We start from the raw sequence: 17,511 nt of genomic DNA, 5'->3' as shown, positions 1-17,511 counted from the left end.
ATCTTCTGAACATCATATTCTCTTGTCTTGCTTTTTAGTGGATTAAAAAAAGATTCCACTCCATAGCTGTGCTGGGGGCAGGGAGGGTTAGGGTGGGAGTTTGTACTGCTTGCTTGGTCCCTGCCAGGAGTACCCAGAGTGTGGAACAGATGGCATCATACCTCCCCACTGGTCTCTGTTGGCTGTTCCTCTTCAAAAGTCATCTTCACCATCTTGAGTGGCTCCTGGAGGTAGACTGGTGATGGATGCAGCTGCTTCCATGATTGCCAGTGGAAGGAGCCCATGGAGTGCCACTGTGCATGAGTCCGCAGTACCAGTACTGCATTCTTGCAGAAGCATCACCAGGTAGTTTAGAGCCCTGCAGTAGTGCAGACATGTCACTCTGCACCACCCAAGTTATGCTGCGGGACATATCGGCCAATAATAAGAATCACAATTCCATTAATATGTGGAATGGTCACCTTTTGCAAAGGTCGTATACATAATAAAAATGGCTGACACACCAAGTTATTCATGGGCGGCCCCATTGCAATTTATGGGACAAGTTAGTCCTGGTTAACTTGTCCAATTAATTTAAGTAGTGCTGCTCATGGCTCATTTAGTTTGGATGTAACAATAAGCCTTTTAGAACTACTTTAGTATTTTGCTACTAAGCTGGGAGATCACTGGAACACAAGTGGAGGAAAGCTCAGGGTGAGCGAGCAAATACAGGTTAGAGCACATTATCAAGCCTATTCTGTGGCTGTGATGGAACAAATGCCTTCTGCACCACTTGCATTTAAGTGCGTGTTCGTGTTCAGTAGAGTCAAAAGGCACCTGCTCCCTCTTCAGAAAATTACCTCCTAGGGTCTGGAGGTTCATGAAAACCTGAAACATAATCCTCACAGCTTGCACTAACCATTTGTTTAAAAGACATCTCAGTAATCTCCTCCAAAAACAAAGCAGGGACAGCATATTACCAGGGACTTGTATGTGTAGGGACAGTTGCCTTATACCAAGTCAGACCATTGGTCCATCTAGTTCAGTATTGTCTACATTGTCCGGCAGCAGCTTCTCCAAGGTTTCAGGAGGAGTCTCTCCCAGCCTTACCTGGAGATGCTGCCAGGGAGTGAACTGGGGACTTTCTGCATTGCAAAGCATGAGTTTGTGTGTGTTTTCTAGTATCTGATCACTTTGTTCTTCTTCATTCCTCAGTTAGATGCATCTGATCATCATCAGAGTTGTATTGTATATGACTAAATGTCTCTACGTCTGATCTACATGTGTAGAGCAATTTACTATTTCCAAAGGAGTGGATTTGTAAAAAAACAAAACTGCTTTGATATTTAGTAAGAAATTTGGGCATGAATATTGTGGGTAGAAATGTTAATCCAAGGGTGTGTTGCATAAATACTGGTTAGTCTTCAAAGCAGGTTTCTTTTCTTGAATGCTGTTTAATATCCTTGTGACTGCAAGAGATTTTTTCAGTCGCTTGGCTTTGGAGCTGTTGTAACCCCCCCTCCCCCGATTTAGCACTTAATTATACAGAAATCTGATGCTCCTAATACCCAGTTCCTCAACATGAAATTGGCATCTTAAACTGTAACTGACAAACACAAAAATCTTTGGACTGCAATCCATTAGGAAATCCCATCCATTCTTTGGGGGCATTTGTCAAGTCAAAGGCAACCTCTCTGTAGGGTTCCCCCATAAGCAGTGTTACCCATAGCAGGGATCCCCCGGTGTTGCTGACTACAACTACCATCATCTCCTGCTGCAATAGCCTTTGTCTGGGGATTATGGAAATTCTGTTGAACAGTACCAAACAATACCCTGTTGGGAAGCCAGATTTTGACTTTGCAAAGATCTTTGTCAGTGTCTGTGCTCTGGGTGGCAGCATGCCAGAGATAAAGCTGTCCACTGCTTTGGTGGATGAATATCTTATTTATTTATTTATTTATTTATTTATTTATTTATTTATTTATTTATTGTTATTTATTATTATTTTATTATTTCATTTTTATTTATTTATTTATTTATTTATTTATTTATTTATTTATTTTATATGCCGCCCTTCCAAAAATGGCTCAGGGCAATTTACAACAGAGTAAAAACAATTAGAACCAGTTAACAATTAAAATCAAAACTATAACAACATTATTTATTTATTCATTTATTTATTTGATTTTTATACCACCCTTCCAAAATGGCTCAGGGTGATTTACAATTAAAACATTCAGTTAAACATCCTGGAAAACCAGGGCAAACATTTAAAACAATTTAAAACAGTTTATAACCATTTTAAATGCCCTGGCATGTTGTGCACTCATGCCAGGGGAAGGACAGGGGAACTAGCCTGTGACTGGTGGCCTGTGGACTGGCAAGGGGCCTGCCGGGGTGGGTGGGGCGAGACCCCCAACCAAGAGGGGTTCTCATGAGATCCCAAGGCAGTCTTGCGGGAGGCCAAGAGCCCTCGTGCAATTCCTCAGTGTGCATAGGGCTATTTAGGATGTCGAGGGAGAGCACCAAGGGGAAGAAAGCCATGGCTGGAATGACCCATGACAGGAGCACAGTTATGGGTGAGAAGATGCTTGGAGGAGCGGGACATGGAAGAATAGAAACCCTCACTCCTCTGTACTGAGGCACTGGGGAAGGCAACTTTCAGGCTGAGGCATGACAGTGAACAAAAAATTACCATTCCTTCTTTTATCCACTAACCAAACTGTTTATATATTAACTGGAGGATGCAGTGGAAAAAACCTATAATTCTTGAACTAGCTGGAAGAATGGTTTTCCAAGAATAGCCCAACTTCATGTTGCCACTTTCCAAATATGTGACGCATGACGTAAGGCAAGCCCGATGTTTTCTTCATAATACCTTCTGCAATAACTGTGAGAATTAGCTCTTTAGCAAAGTGTATTCTCCAACATAATGTGCTTGGATTATGCAGAGAATGAAGCCTTGGATGTTTGGTGGAAAAATCAAACGTCAGCACCCTTTAAGCCAGGGGTTATCAAACTTGGGTCTCCAGATGTTATTGGACTGTATTAGGAGGAGAGCTGGCCTTGTGGCAGCAAGCATGAATTGTCCCCTTAGCTAAGCAGGATCCACCCTGATTGCATTTGAATGGGAGACTTCATGTGTGAGCAGTGCAAGATATTTCCCTTAGGGGAAGGGGCTGCTTTGGGAAGATCACCTGCCTGCTTGCATGCAAAAGGTCCCATGTCTCCTCTCTGGCATCTCCAGATAGGGCTGAGAAAGACTCCTGCCGGCAGCCCTGGAGAAGCCACTACCAGTCCATGTAGACAATACTGAGCTAGATGGGCCAAGGGTCTGACTTGGAATATGGCAGCTTCCTATGTTCCTATGTAACTCCCATCATCCTCAGCCACAATGGCCTTCCATTGTGGCTGAGCATCCCTGGCAGCATCTCCCGGTAGGGCTGCTTAAAACCTTGAGGAGGTGCTGCCAGTAGGTGTAGACAGTAAAGACAGAGCTGGATGGACCAATGGTCGGACTTAGTATATGGCAGCTTCCTAGGCTGGCCAATGGTGTTGGGGGCTCCAGAACTCAAACCAGAAACTCCTGTTCTGAGACTGCAACTTTGTCTGGTGAGGTACTTGGGATTGTGCATAATCTGACTTCAGGTTCAGGAAGAACTAGGCAAGCAATATAAAGTCTCTGGATTGGCCACCTGCTATAAATGAATCAGGACTTGCATGTGCCCAGTCTCTAAGCAAAAGAGAGGAGACCCCCCCACACACACACACACACCAGCACCTTCAGAGAAGGAGCAGCATCCCATTGATATCTCCCGCACAGCCTGGGATTGGGGAAGGCTAACACACCATGAAGGATCCAATATTGACAGTTGTTGTTGTTGTTGTTATTTATTTGATTTCTATACTGCCCTTCCAAAAATGGCTCAGGGCAGTTTACACAGAGAAATAATAAATAAATAAATAAATAGAAAGATAGGATAAGATAAGATAAGATGCATCCCTGTCCTCAAAGGGCTCACAATCTAAAAAGAAACACAAGATAGACACCCGCAACAGTCACTGGAGGTACTGTGCTGGGGATGAATAGGGGTACTAATTTTTTTTAAAAAAAAATGTTCACAACCCACCCCAACCCCTAAACTGAACCACAAGGGGGGGGGTTGATGGGGGGCAGAACGAAACTGGTCCATTCCAGTTTGGGGCCAGTTCAGACTCAAACCGAACCAGGCCAGCCAGTTTTGTGCACACCCCTATTCTATCCTGCCATGCCACTCACTGCCCACTGGGTACAACTGAAAGTTGAGCCAAAGTGCTCGGAGTGGGTGGGTGGAAGCAGGACTAAATGGTCGGAGCCAGGCCTTCTGCCTTTGCCCCAGTCAAGTGGGACCTTCCAGCCCTCAGCACCTGACCTCACAATCCCGAGCGGGAAGATTCACTCTTCATATCTAGATGCTCAGCCCTTGCTGTCCTGGATACATGCCATCTCATATGAGCTAACACAGGCTCCATCTGGATTCCTCCAGTGCCCAAGACTGGGATGCCAAATCAGCTGGGACAGAGTTAAGGAATCTGGCCCCCAAATCCTCCAAAGCAGGAGTGGCCAACCTGAGGCTCTCAGCTGTTGTTGGACTACAACTACTATCATCCCTCGTCACAATGTGGGAGAGTTTGAGTTGGACAGGTTAATAGGGGGGTTTGGGGTCTGCAAATGGATGTTTCCCCCAGTGATTTTTCTCAGCGCTGGATCTAGAGGTCGACCAGCCGCATACCCTTAAGGCAGGGGTTCTCAATCTTGAGTCCCCAGATGTTGTTGGGCTGCAACATCTGGGGACCCTGGGTTGAGAAGCCCTGCCTTGCGTTGGCAAAGAGCCATTTGAATGGACTGTGTTTGTCTCTGCGGTAAACGTTATCAGCAATACCAGACAAGAATCCATCACAACGGTATTTATAGCAACGTGTGCGGAGCCTCCGTGCCATGCATGGCCGCGGGTGTGTGTGTGTGTGACATTTTTCATTTTATTTAGTGACCAACAATCTCACCCTTGTCAGAAAACAAGGAGCAAGTCACCCTTCTCCCTCCGCAGCACCACAATGAGCTTCATTTTAAGCAGCCAAGGTGCAACGTACATTACAGAAATATACAAGTTGTCTTGCTCTTTGAAATTATTGCCAGAATGTGGAATGCATGCACTGTCAGTTTCCAGAAGGGTACAGACGATTCCCCAGAGTTGTTCTGTTTGAGGTACAACATGCTCCTCAGACCACAAGAGCTGGTCTTGTGGTAGCAAGCATGAACTGTCCCCTTTGCTAAGCATGGTCCACCTTGGTTTGCATTTGAAGGGGAGACTACATGTGTCAGTAAGAGATTCCCCTGAGGGGATGGGGCCGCTCTGGGAAGGGCATCTGCATTGCCTGCATGCAGAAGGTTCTCCCTGGCATCTCCAAAATAGGACTAAGAGAGACTCCTACCTGCAGCCTTTGGGAAGCTGCTGCCAGTCAGGGTAAACAATACTGAGATCAATGGTCTGACTTGGTAGAAGGCAGCTTTCTGTGTTCTTGTGTTCTATGCTTTGCATGTTTGGGGGAATTTTGTTAGGTCAGCGGAAGATGTGGGTGGGCATTTGCTGGGTGCATGTGCTTGGGTGAGTTTGAATTGTTGGCCTCTGAGCAGGGGTGTAGCTAGGGGGGAAGGGGCCCATATTCCACCCCTCTCCCCAGCGGCCCCTCAGAGTGAGGTTGATAATGAAGAGAATAGGGGAGGGGTGGTGCTGGGGGGCCCTCAGGACCTGGGGGGGCAGGTTCTTTGAACCCATCCGTTCAATTATAGCTACACCCTGCCTCTGAGAACTAGACAGAGAGCAGAACTTCTTGCATGCAAGGCAGATACTCTGTCATTAAGCTATGATCCCATTTCCAAATGTGTGTGTGTGTGTGTGTGTGTGTGAGAGAGAGAGAGAGAGAGAGAGAGAGAGAGAGAGAGAGAGAGAGAGAGAGAGATCTTAGTTACATGAAAATTTGCTGTTGGTTGACTATATTCAAGTTCTCCTGGTGGCAGTATATGTCTGTGAATTTTAATGCAGTCAGTCATTAGCAAATGCCTTTCCAAGTATTGCGTGCAGAAGGTTCCAAGTTCCCTCCCTGGCAGCATTTCCAAGATAGGGCTAAGAGAGATTTCTGCCTGCAGCTTTGGAGAAGCTGCTGCCAGTCTGTGTTGTAGACAATACTGAGCTAGTTGGACCTAGGGTCTGACTCGATATATGGCAGCTTCCTATGTTCCTATGGCATTTCATTCCAGCGAAATGCTGGTTGAAGGGGGGAGAGAGAGAGAGAGAGAGAGAGATGGTAGCTGACATTCAAACTAATGCTGCACTGATGCTGTGGAGGAGGGGTGGCTTTGTTCGATTTCCCCTTCCCTCTGAAGGCCACTGTGATGCCCCAAAATATACCCCTCAGGACTGCACAATCCTCAGGGATGTATTTTTGTGAGGCACAGTGGGCTTCAGAGGGAAGGGGAGATTGACCAGAATCACGCCTCCCCCATAGCACAAAGGAACCTAGGAAGCTGCTGTATACTGAGTCAGACCCTTGGTCCAGTATTGTCTACCCAGACTGGCAGCGGCTTCTCCAAGGTTCCAGTCAGGAGTCTTTCCCAGCCCTCTCTTGGAGATGCTGCCAGGGATCAAACTTGGAACCTTCTGCATACAAGCATGTAAAAGCTCAGAGCAGCCCCCGCACAACATTAGTCTAGTTGTCAGCCAGGGTTTGTTGTTTTTTTAAAATAGCTGAACAGCTCTTCACTTGATATACACACATCTTTCTTTTGCCCCACTGTCATCTCTGGTTGAACAGGTCTGACAGGTTTTTGAGACAAAAGGTGGGATACAACACAAGCAGCCATCTCTTCTTCAAACCACCTCCTACTCTCTGGGGATACAAATCTGTTATTAATCTGCAGCCGAAGAAGCTTCTCCTCCTCTGAATTTAAGCTAATCACCATAAAAATGAGATTCTAGATACTTTTCGCATGAATATATTCATCAGCTAGAAAATAGATTCTTCGCCATTCTTGCTTCTTGCAAAATAATTTGAGAGGCTGGATTGTCGGTTTATAAAATTTAATTCCCAAGATTAAAAAAATGAATCTGTCACTTGTATGTTTTAAATAATTGCTGCAATTGACTTGATTCAATTTTTTTAAACCTTGTAATTATCATAATTGCATGCATGTATGTGTGTGTATAGATAGGTGCCTTTGGTCCCCATGCGTTCTATGTTGAGAGTTCCCCATCTATTTCTAATGCCAGAATACGATGAAGTATGAATTTCTGTCACAACTATCTCCTACAACTGTAGGCAAACAAATCTAATATCCGAGCAAGCAATTTTAAGGGAATGATATTTGACTGCATTCAGCTGAAGAAATGAAATTTCAGAAAAACTGCTTTATCTACGATAATCCACCTTGCAATATCTTGAGAGCAGAGCTGGTGATTAGAAAATGCTTGCCATCTCTGGAGTGATAAACAGGGGGAGCATACATAGAAGTGTGTGTGAGAGAGAATTCTAAACACTCCCAACGCTCATTACATCCCAAAGCACCTGGAAATGCCTGCTCTTTTCACAGTGCTGGGCATGGTGTCGAGTGGATTTTGCCTCAACCATGGCAATTTTCTTGAACTGCAGTGTTTAACTTTTCCAAGGACCGTTTGATTTTAGAGGTGTTGAATAGATACTGAAATGGAAGATGGGGGCTGCAAGGGAGTGCCTTGTCTCTTCACAGCTGCTATGATATGTTGAGAACTAGAAGGTTTTCATTGCAAAGATCGTGTGCTGAGGCGCTCTTACCCCTGGACTTCGGGGCTGAAGTCCAGGGCCTCCACAGCCCCTGGGGCCCCCCAAATCCTCTTTAGTCTATCCTGGGTGGTGTGGTCGCCCAGTGAAGTATGATGATGCTTAATTTGCAGGGGAGGAGGGCCCTCCACAGGCCAGGCTCCAAAATTACCTAGGTCCACCTCTGATAGTGTGATATGTCTCTTGCAGGGGTGTAGCCACTACTGTGCCAATAGGTTCAAAGAACCCGGGCCGCCAATGAAAAGGGCCACTGAAACCCCGTGGCTCAGGCTCCAGAGGAGCCTAGAGCGAACTCGCCCCTCCCATGTCTGGGCTGCCGAGAGCCCAGGCGAACTCTTTGTCGGTTATTTCAGGCAGCGCCAACTGCCCAATAGGATTCCCCCCCCCCTTTCTCTTCCTCCAGAGAGAGAGGGAGAGAAAGGGGGAAACGTCCTGTCGGGCAGCCGGCACTGCCTGAAATAACAGACAGAGAGTTCGCCTGGGCTCTCGGCAGCCCAGGAGGGAGAAGGGAGTTTGCTCTGAGCTCCTCCGGAGCCCGAGCCACACCCCCGTGCGCGTATGTCATGAGGGGGCCGCCAAGCGGGGCCAGACCCAGGCCGCCGTTCGGCTGGTCCCTTGTGATCAGTCTTGGCAGTGACCGAGACTTTGACAAGGTAAGATAGAACAGAAGTAATATCTGATTTATCTACTGATTGTTTTCTGCCCTGGGTGGAGCTTACAAGACCAGTATTCCTTTTTAACAGCAAACAAAATGATATTGCTTTGTGTCTTCTTGCCAAGAGTACAGATTTCCAATAACCATTTTTGAGATAATGTTTTCCTCCATGCAGTTTTGGGGCACCTTGGGGAAAACTAGAATGCTGAAAACTGAATGCTCTAAAACAGAGGTTCCCAAAAGTTGTTGGACTACTACAGCTCCCATCATTGTGGCTGGGGATGATGGGAGTTGTAGTCCAACAACATCTGGAGACCTAAGGTTGGAAACCCCTTGCTCTAAAGCAAAACGTTTCCCAAAATCATCCCCACGCACCTAATTGGCACTTCCTTCACTGCCTCTTTAGGCTCCTGGCAATGATGAAGATATTTTCTCCTTCAGCTTCAGCCAATGGAAGCAAGGAAGCATTGCTCTCATTCTGATTTGGCTTCATGACATCATTATGTAGCCAGCTCCCATTGGCTGTGTGAGATTGTCATGAAGACAAATCCAAGTGGGAGCAAGGCATCATGAAATCAAAAGAGGGTTACCAAGCTGCAACCTGGAGCTGCCTCCTGCCTCTTTCCTAGCCCAGTAGCCACAGAAAAAGAAGCATCCCTATTCTGAGGACTAGGAGGGAATGGATAGGCTTGGTTTCCAAATAAATGAATGAATGAGTGTTCTTTCTTGATGTGATGGTCTTTGGATGGAGCAGTCATTTTTCAAACATTTCCCAGACACTTTCGATATCTGCTAATCAGCTGCAGAAATCTTGTGCTTTGCAAAGGATTCTGGGATGCGTCTCAAGTTGTGCACTCAGACTGGAGCATAACTGTGCCTGTTGGAACTCACCATGACACCATATAATGTGAGGGAGTGCCCTAAAACAAATGACCCAACCTTAGGTGCCCACTTTGGCTGGGGATGGTGGGAGGGACCCAGGGTTGAAAACCCCTGCCCTAAAATATTCGCAATGCTCCTCAGCAGCTTCATATTACAAGAGAAGACTGACATGGATGGGCAAGGGGTGAGACTTGGTTTTTTAAAGAAGCATGTCTGCTCTTACCACAATTGGATCTGAGGACCCCCAGCCTTCTCCAGAACACAGCCTGAAATCCATGGAGATAGGGCAACCATGTAATTCAGGTTGCCAGGCCTCGACCTAGAGATTCTCCTTTAAGCCTACTGCTTAAACGGAAGGCAAAAGAGCTGTAGCATGTCCTTCCCATTTTTCCTGCAGGACAAATGGACCTGGAGGTGAGGCATGGGAACTGGCTGTCTCATCTCCCATTTAAGTAGCCGATTTAAAGATAGTGCCATAACATCAGGGTTGTGACCTGGCAGCCTGACATGTAGAGGAGAGAACAGGGCCCCTCTTGAACAGAAGGGAAGATTTCACCCAGTGCAGCTTGCCGTGGGAGGCTGAGATAAGCAGCATCTGCCAATATTCTCTGTGAGACATTTTTTCCCTCTTCCATAACACTAGAACCAGGGGTCATCCCACGAAACTGATTGCCAAGAAATTTAGGACCGACAAAAGGAAGTACTTTCCCCACACAATGCATAATTAACCTATGGAATTCTCTGCCACAAGTTGTAGTGACAGCCAACAGCCTGAATGGCTTTAAGAAGGGTTTAGATACATTCATGGAGGACAGGTCTATCAGTGGCCACTAGTCGGAGGGCTATAGACCACCTCCAGCCTCAGAGGCAAGATGCCTCTAAATACCAGTTGCAGGGGAGTAACAGCAGGAGAGAGGGCATGGCCACACCTCTTGCCTGCGGGCTTCCCAGAGGCATCTGGTGAGAAACAGGATGCTGGACTAGATAGATCTCGGGCATGATCCAGCAGGGCTGGTCTTATGTTCTTGCAGCTTTTTGTCATCCTTTTTCTCTGGTCACCACTATCTTTTGAGGCTACTGATCAAGCTGGGTGGAAATCCACTACTCTTCTCATAAACTGAAATTCTCCCAGCAATGAGACTACAGGGGCGGTTCAGACACAATGGGAAAGCACCCAAAACTTTCTCCACTCTTTCTCCTCCCCTTAACTCCTCAGTTCTGTCATGGAGATGTGACGTCAGCACCCTGGTTTATTTAAGCCATGGCTCCATTGCTTGTGTGAAGCTGGGAACTATGGCTTAACTGGCTTCCAACCCAGGATGGGATGCCAAGTTGCCAACATCCAACCCTGGTTGGAAATTATTGTTTCGAAGCTAGGGTTAAACCACAGCTCCCTGTTTTGCTCAAGCCGCAGAATATAGAGAGGAGAGCTGGTCTTGTGGTAGCAAGCATGACTTGTCCCCTTAGCTAAGCAGGGTCTGCCCTGGTTGCATTTGAATGGGAGACTAGAAGTGTGAACACTGTGAGATATCCTCCTTAGGGGATGGAGCCACTCTGGGAAGAGCAGAAGGTTCCATGTTCCCTCCCCGGCAGCATCTCCGAGACTGGGCTGAGAGAGATTCCTGCCTGCAATCTTGGAGAAGCTGCTGCCAGTCTGTGTAGACAGTACTGAGCTAGATAGACCAATGGCCTGACTCAGTATATGGCAGCTTCCTATGTTCCTAACCATAGTTTAAATAAACCAAGATGTTAACCAGGGTGAGTTGAAAAGGGAAGGGGGAAGAAGTGAGCGTATGGGCTTTGGAGAAGCCGTGTTCAAGGAGCAGGAAACTGTGGTTTCCCTCTACATCTATACTTAGCTCCAGAAAGCTGGGCCTCCACAACAAGCAGTTTCCTTTCCATAGCTTTGCCGGTTCATGAACTTCAGCGGTGTTTCTCTTCTCTAGAGTTATCCCAGCATCTGAGCCTAACTTCTTATTCCTGTTGGTGATCTGATGTTCCCAGCAGAAGGAGGTCAGCGGGAGAAATTGACAATTCATTTCGGAGAAAGCTGAAATGTTCTTGATCCTATTATTCGGCTTTCAGAGAAATCCGTCAGGGGGGAAATTCAATATATCGGCAGGAGGAAGAAAAGAATAATTTGCCTGTGGTTTTTCTTTCCCTAACCCTCATTAGGCAAATGACCACAATTGTTCAGTATGGCTTGTTTGGTCAAAAAGGCAGGGAGATGATTGAAAGCAGAGTTGTTTTCTTCTTCTTTTCACTTGCTCTGCCAACACTAAGGTAAAGTGTGCCCTCGAGTCGGTGTCAACTCATGGTGACCACAGAGCCCTGTGGTTGTCTTTGGTAGAATACTGGAGAGGTTGACCATTGCCTCCTTCCAGCATCTTCCTGTATCGCTGCTGTCTGATATAGGTGTTTCCCATAGTCTGGGAAACATAGTCTGGGAAACATACCAGCAGGGATTCAAACTGGCAACCTCTGGCTTGATAATCAAGTCATCTCCCCTCTGCACCGTTAGGTGGCTTCTCTAGTGAAGTGAATCTTGGAAGCGGCCTTATCCTGCGCCAGCCCCTTGCTCCACCTAGCTCAGTATTATCTCAACTGGGGCAGCAAACCTGAGGCTCTCCAGCGCTTGCTGGATTACAGTTCCCATCACTTCCAGCTGCACATTTATTTAGTGGCTCGGAATGATGGGAGTTGTAGTCCAAAAACAGCCGAAGGGCCAGTGTGGTGTAGTGGTTAGAGTGCTGGACTAGGACTGGGGCGACCTGAGTTCAAATCCCCATTCAGCCATGAAACTCACTAGGTGACTCTGGGCCAGCCACTTATCTCTCAACATAATCTACTTTACAGGGTTGTTGCGAGGAGAAATATGGGCTCTGGGCTTCTTGGAGGAAGAGCAAGGTACAAATACGGTGGATATTTATATGCCACTTTTCAACAAAAGTTTCCAAAGTGGTTTACATAGACAAACAAATAAATAAGATGGCTCCCTGTCCCCAAAGGGCTCACATTCTAAAAAAGAAACACAAGACAGACACCAGCAACAGCCAATGGAGAGATGTTGTGCTGGGGATGGATAGGGCCAGTTGCTCTCCCCGTGCTAAATAAGGAGTATCACCACTTTTAAAAGGTGCCTCTTTGCTCAGTTATCAGGGGACTGAGATAGAAATGTAAATAAATTAATTAAAAACTAAAAAAAGGCCAACCACCCCTGGTCGGACTGGCAGTGGCTCTCCAGGGCTTCGGACAGGGCTCTTTCCCAGCCCTAAGCCACCTAATGGTGCAGCAGGGAAATGACTTGACTAGCAAGCCAGAGGTTGCCAGTTCGAATCCCCACTGGTATGTTTCCCAGACTATGGGAAACACCTATCGGGCAGCAGCGGTATAGGAAGATACTGAAAGGCATCATCTCATACTGTGTAGGAGATGGCAATGGTAAACCCCTCCTGTAATCTACCAAAGACAACCACAGGGTTCACAGAGTCCACACCAACTCCACGGCACACTTTACTTTTTACCTGCAGGCTTTCCCCCTCCTCCCCCAATCCAATCCTGATTGGAGTGTGCCAGTCCACATATTCGCTAGATTTAATCTGACCTTCCTTCTGCTATCAGGGACCAAGACAGACTAGACTCTGATTCTCCCCAATGGAAGCTATGAATTCTGGCTTAGCCCAAATTGTGTCTAGGGTAAAAAAAAATCCTCTAATTCCAGCAGCTTTGGGGGGGAAAATTCTGGGGCTTCTGCTTTCTCTGAAGGTGTTGATGGAGGTGCTGATGGCTATGCGAATGGTCCATCTAATCCCTCAAATTAAAATGTCTTGAAGAGCGAATCTGCTCTTGTAGAAGGATTGGTCCTACTAACTCATGATGGTCTACTCTGACTGCCAGCAGTTCCCCAGAGTTTCTGAGAGGTGTCTCTTCCAGTCCTACCTGGAAATACTGGGGACTGAACCCGGGACTTTCTGCATGCAAAGCAGATGCTCTTCCATTGTGCTACAGGCCACTCCCACAGGAGTCAGAGGAAGGTGCCTTGCACTGAGTCAGACCATTGGTCCTTCTAGCTCAGGGCTGTCTACTCTGACTGGCAGCAGCCCTCAGTAGTTTCAGACAAGTGTCTTTCTCAGCCCTACCTGGGACCTTCTGTGTGCAAAGCGGATGCACTTTCACTGAACTACAGACCTTCCTACAGGGGATTCAGTCTTTCTCAACGGTGAAAAAAGTGTCATTCCACCATAACTAATTTGTTTTTCATTTTGCGGGGTTTCTCTCCACTCTTTTAATGACCGATTTTGTTTCTGGTTCTCTCCAGGAAATGCTTACCGAGAGTGCATGGGGAACGGGACCTGGGCCTTCAAAGTCAACTACTCGCAGTGCGAGCCTATTCTCATCCATGAGGTCTGTCTGTCTTCCTTGCTCTCTTTCTCTGTGTGTTTTTCTGTGCAGAGTTGCCAGCTTTTGACTACCTAGAGCAGGGATTCTCAACATTGGGTCCCCAGATGTTAGTGGACTTCAACTCCCATAATTCCCAAGCAAAGGCCACTGGGGCTGGGGATTATGGGAGCTGAAAGTCCAATAACATCTGGGGACCCAAAGTTGAGAATCCCTGATCTAGAGGAGAGATCCTTGGGTTCCTTGCCCTCATCTCAAAGTCTCAGGCTCCTTGTTCCCAACCTTTTCAAGACTAACCTGTGCACTGAAAGGTTATATGCAAATTCCACTCTGGAGATCTTCTGCCTTATTCACGGGCAAGTGAAACTGCATAATGAAGAAGATGAAGAAACTTTGCTAAACTGGAGCAGCCAAATTAGATATTCCTGACAGATATTCCAAATCAAAAGTCATATGGAGGATTCATTGCAAGATCTCAGCCAGTCCGTTGTTGAAGTGATTCAAGTGTCCGACGAGGACTGGAGAGACTAGGTCCAGATCCCCACTCCATCACACAGCTGACAAGGTGATCTTAGTCCAGTCACACTTTTTCAGTCTAGCCCACCTCGCAGGGTTGTTGTGAAGAGAAAATGGCGGATGACTTAATTAACCCACTTGGTTCAAAGAATTTATTATTAAAAGAATTGCATGAAAGAGACATCGGCTCAGTTCAGACATCATACAGGAACATAAGAAGCTGTCTTATAGCAAGGTAGACTATTGGTCCACTTAGCTCAGTACGGTCTACACTGACTAGCAGCGGCTTCTTCAGACTTTCAGGCAGGTGTCTCTCTCAGCCCTACTTGGAGATGCTGGGGGTTGAAGCTGGGACCAAAGCAGGGGCTCCACCATTGAGCTATGGCCCCACAGATCCTCAGTTAAAGCCGTATCAGGGCCTGTGGAGTGCTCATTCCCTCGTAAGCATCCACTTCCCATCTAGGTTAAAATAAACCAGGATCAGTTGTGGCAGCCAAATTAAACTGATTTTAGTTTATTTTAGCCTACTTACTTCAAATAACCCAGAATCTGAAGCTTACTTCAAACCCTGGGTACAGATCTCACTTTACTGGAAGTAAGGAAGCTAGAATAAACCAGTATTGGTCACTTCAGATGTCACAACAAATCTTGGTTTATTTTAACCTAGATTGGAAGTGGGTGCCCATGCAGGGATGGGAGTGGTGGTGGTGGTGGGGAGAATGCCTGCTCCCAAGGCTCATAGACATCACATGGAGCCCAGCGTTCACTGAACTTCTGCATGACATCTAAACCAGCCCCCAAAGTCCAGCTTTGGGCAGCTTCTCCATGGATCTAAAATATTTAAGTCATTCTGTAGTTAACAATGGAGGTCCATGTGCACCTTCATTGGCTTCCATTTCATCATTCATTCATTCGATTTCTATACCACCCTTCCAAATTTGGTTCAGGGCAGTTTACACAGAGAAATATTTTTTTAAAAAAATAAGATGGATCCCTGTCCCCAAAGGGCTCACAATCTAAAAAGAAACATCAGATAGACACCAGCAACAGTCATTGGAGGTACTGTGCTGGGGGTGGATAGGGCCATTTACTCTCCCCCGCTAAATTTAGAAAATCACCACGTTAAAAGGTGCCTCTTTACCAAGTTAGCAGGTTAGTTAGTTAGCCAAGTTAGAACTTTCATTTCCAGTTTGACTCCAAGTGCTTGTTTTGGCCAACAGAATCCTGTAAAGACTGGGACCCAGGGTGTCTGAAAGACTGCTCAAACATAAGGATCATTTTATTTGCCTTCCCACATATTAACCCAGCTGATACTGATCTGTGGTGTGTGAGTGTTTGTGTGTGTGTGTTCCTTTTTGTTCTGCTGCATGCATTTATTTATGACTGTAATTATGTTTTTAGTGTGTTCATTTTACTTTATGGTTTGCTTACTGCTCTGAGAGCCAGGGATGAAAAAGCACTATCTAAACTCAAGAAAGAAAACTCAGTAGCAGAGGCCTTGCTCTGGTGCTGCTGCCTGTAGAGAGGGAAAGCAGGGATGGTAACCTGGTTGTTCAGCTGCTGCCAGCTGTTGTGTTTTGGACACCAGGTGAAGACATGCTCCTGGGCTTTATCCAGCCTCAATGTTGTCCACACTGACTGACAGAACCTTCTGCATGCAAGCAGATGCTCTACTACTTAGTTATAGCCCCATCCCTCAGATCTGCTGCACACCCCTCCCTGCTCCTGTTAGAGAAGGCCTTACCATGAGGTAAGGTGAGATGGCCGGTCAAGGGCAGAACATGTAGAAAGTTGCCTTCTACTGAGTCAGACCCTTATCCATCTAGCTCAGGATTGTCTGCACTGACTGGCAGTGGCTGTTCAGGTTTCAGGAAGGAGTCTTTCCCAGCCCTGCCTTGAGATCCTGCCAGGGATTGAACCTGGGACCTTCTGCAGACTCCACTGCAGGTGTCCCCACCTGTGATGTTTTTCTGCAATAGTGCTATCAAATTCTGTTGTGAGATTTCCACCCACATTGGGTGGGTTCAGATGTTAACAACAGAAGTTGTGAAGCCAGGAACCAGAGGTTCCTAAGGAGCCAGCTCTCCCATCCAGTGTGACATGGGAACCAACTGGTTGGTGGATGGGAGTTACCATCATTTCCCTTGACTTCAGCCTCAGCTCTGTAACCAGGGGCTGAAGTTGCTTTGACAAAGTCAAAGTTCGTCACTCCATCTGCAAATCGGAGGTGGGTGGATTCACATATCACACCGGATGGAGTGTGTGCACTCCCTGGCACCGTGGAGAGGAGAGCTGGTCTTGTGGTAGCAAGCATGACTTGTCCTCATAGCTAAGCAGGGTCTGCCCTGGTTGCATCTGAATGGGAGACTTGATGTGTGAGCATTGCAAGATATTCCCCTCAGGGGATGAAGCCGCTCTGGGAAGAGCAGAAGGTTCCAAGTTCCCTCCCTGGCAGCATCTCCAAGATAGGGCTGAGAGAGATTCCTGCCTGCAACCTTGGAGAATCTGCTGCCAGTCTGTGAAGACAATACTGAGCTAGATAGACCAATGGTCTGACTCAGTATATGGCAGTTTCCTATGTTTCCTATGTTTCACTTCCTGGCCTAGCCACTTTCAGCAGGTCATCTACACCCGCCTGCTGTGTAGCCTTCTTCTAAATATCATGGAAAGTGGCTCCAGGCAACAAAGTGTGTGTGTGCACAGAGAAGAAAGAGGCACAGGTTTTCTCTCACATATCATTGTGCAGTTCTGAATTCACCTTTAAAAACCTCCTGATTGAAATCAATCTCCAAGGGACTGCTGAAAGCCATCCTGGAGATTTTCATGGCTTGGTATTATGAAAAATATTGTGGGTCGGGGGATCTCCAGGAATAGCTGTCATCAGAGTTGGCCGCCTTACCTGTAGGATAATAGCAGACATAGGAACATAGGGAGCTGCCATATACAGAGTCAGACTATATGTCTATCTAGCTCAGTATTGTCTGCATAGACTGGCAGCAGCTTCTCCAACATTGCAGAAGCCCTATCTCTCTCAGCCCTGACTTGGAGATGCTGCCAGGGAGGGAACGTGGAACCTTCTGCATGCAAGCAGGCAGGTGCTCTTCCCAGAGTGGCCCCATTCCCCTAAGGGGAATCTCTTACAGTGCTCACATATAGTCCCCCATTCAAATGCAAACCAGGATAGACCCTGCTTAGCAAAGGAGGCAATTCATGTTTGCTACCACAAG

The 17,511-nt window shown here is 46.7% G+C and overlaps 1 protein-coding gene across 11 annotated transcripts in view; it reads left to right on the top strand.

Annotated features, from left to right (window-relative positions):
- The window catches only part of CRHR2 (corticotropin releasing hormone receptor 2), a 306,121-nt gene that overhangs the window by 129,110 nt on the left and 159,500 nt on the right, over positions 1–17,511 (top strand). For 9 of the 11 annotated variants that reach the window (XM_053265000.1, XM_053264999.1, XM_053264998.1 and 6 more), the window contains one exon: positions 13,689–13,774. The exons of the other annotated variants lie outside the window; for them this stretch is intronic. In XM_053265000.1, the coding sequence (XP_053120975.1) occupies positions 13,689–13,774 (86 nt within the window). The remainder of the gene's footprint in view (positions 1–13,688; positions 13,775–17,511) is intronic. 11 annotated transcript variants of the gene reach the window in all.

Source organism: Hemicordylus capensis, chromosome 6 (assembly GCF_027244095.1).
Source record: "Hemicordylus capensis ecotype Gifberg chromosome 6, rHemCap1.1.pri, whole genome shotgun sequence".
In the NCBI taxonomy this organism is placed as follows: Eukaryota; Metazoa; Chordata; class Lepidosauria; order Squamata; family Cordylidae; genus Hemicordylus; species Hemicordylus capensis.
This window is presented reverse-complemented; position numbering and strand designations above follow the sequence as displayed.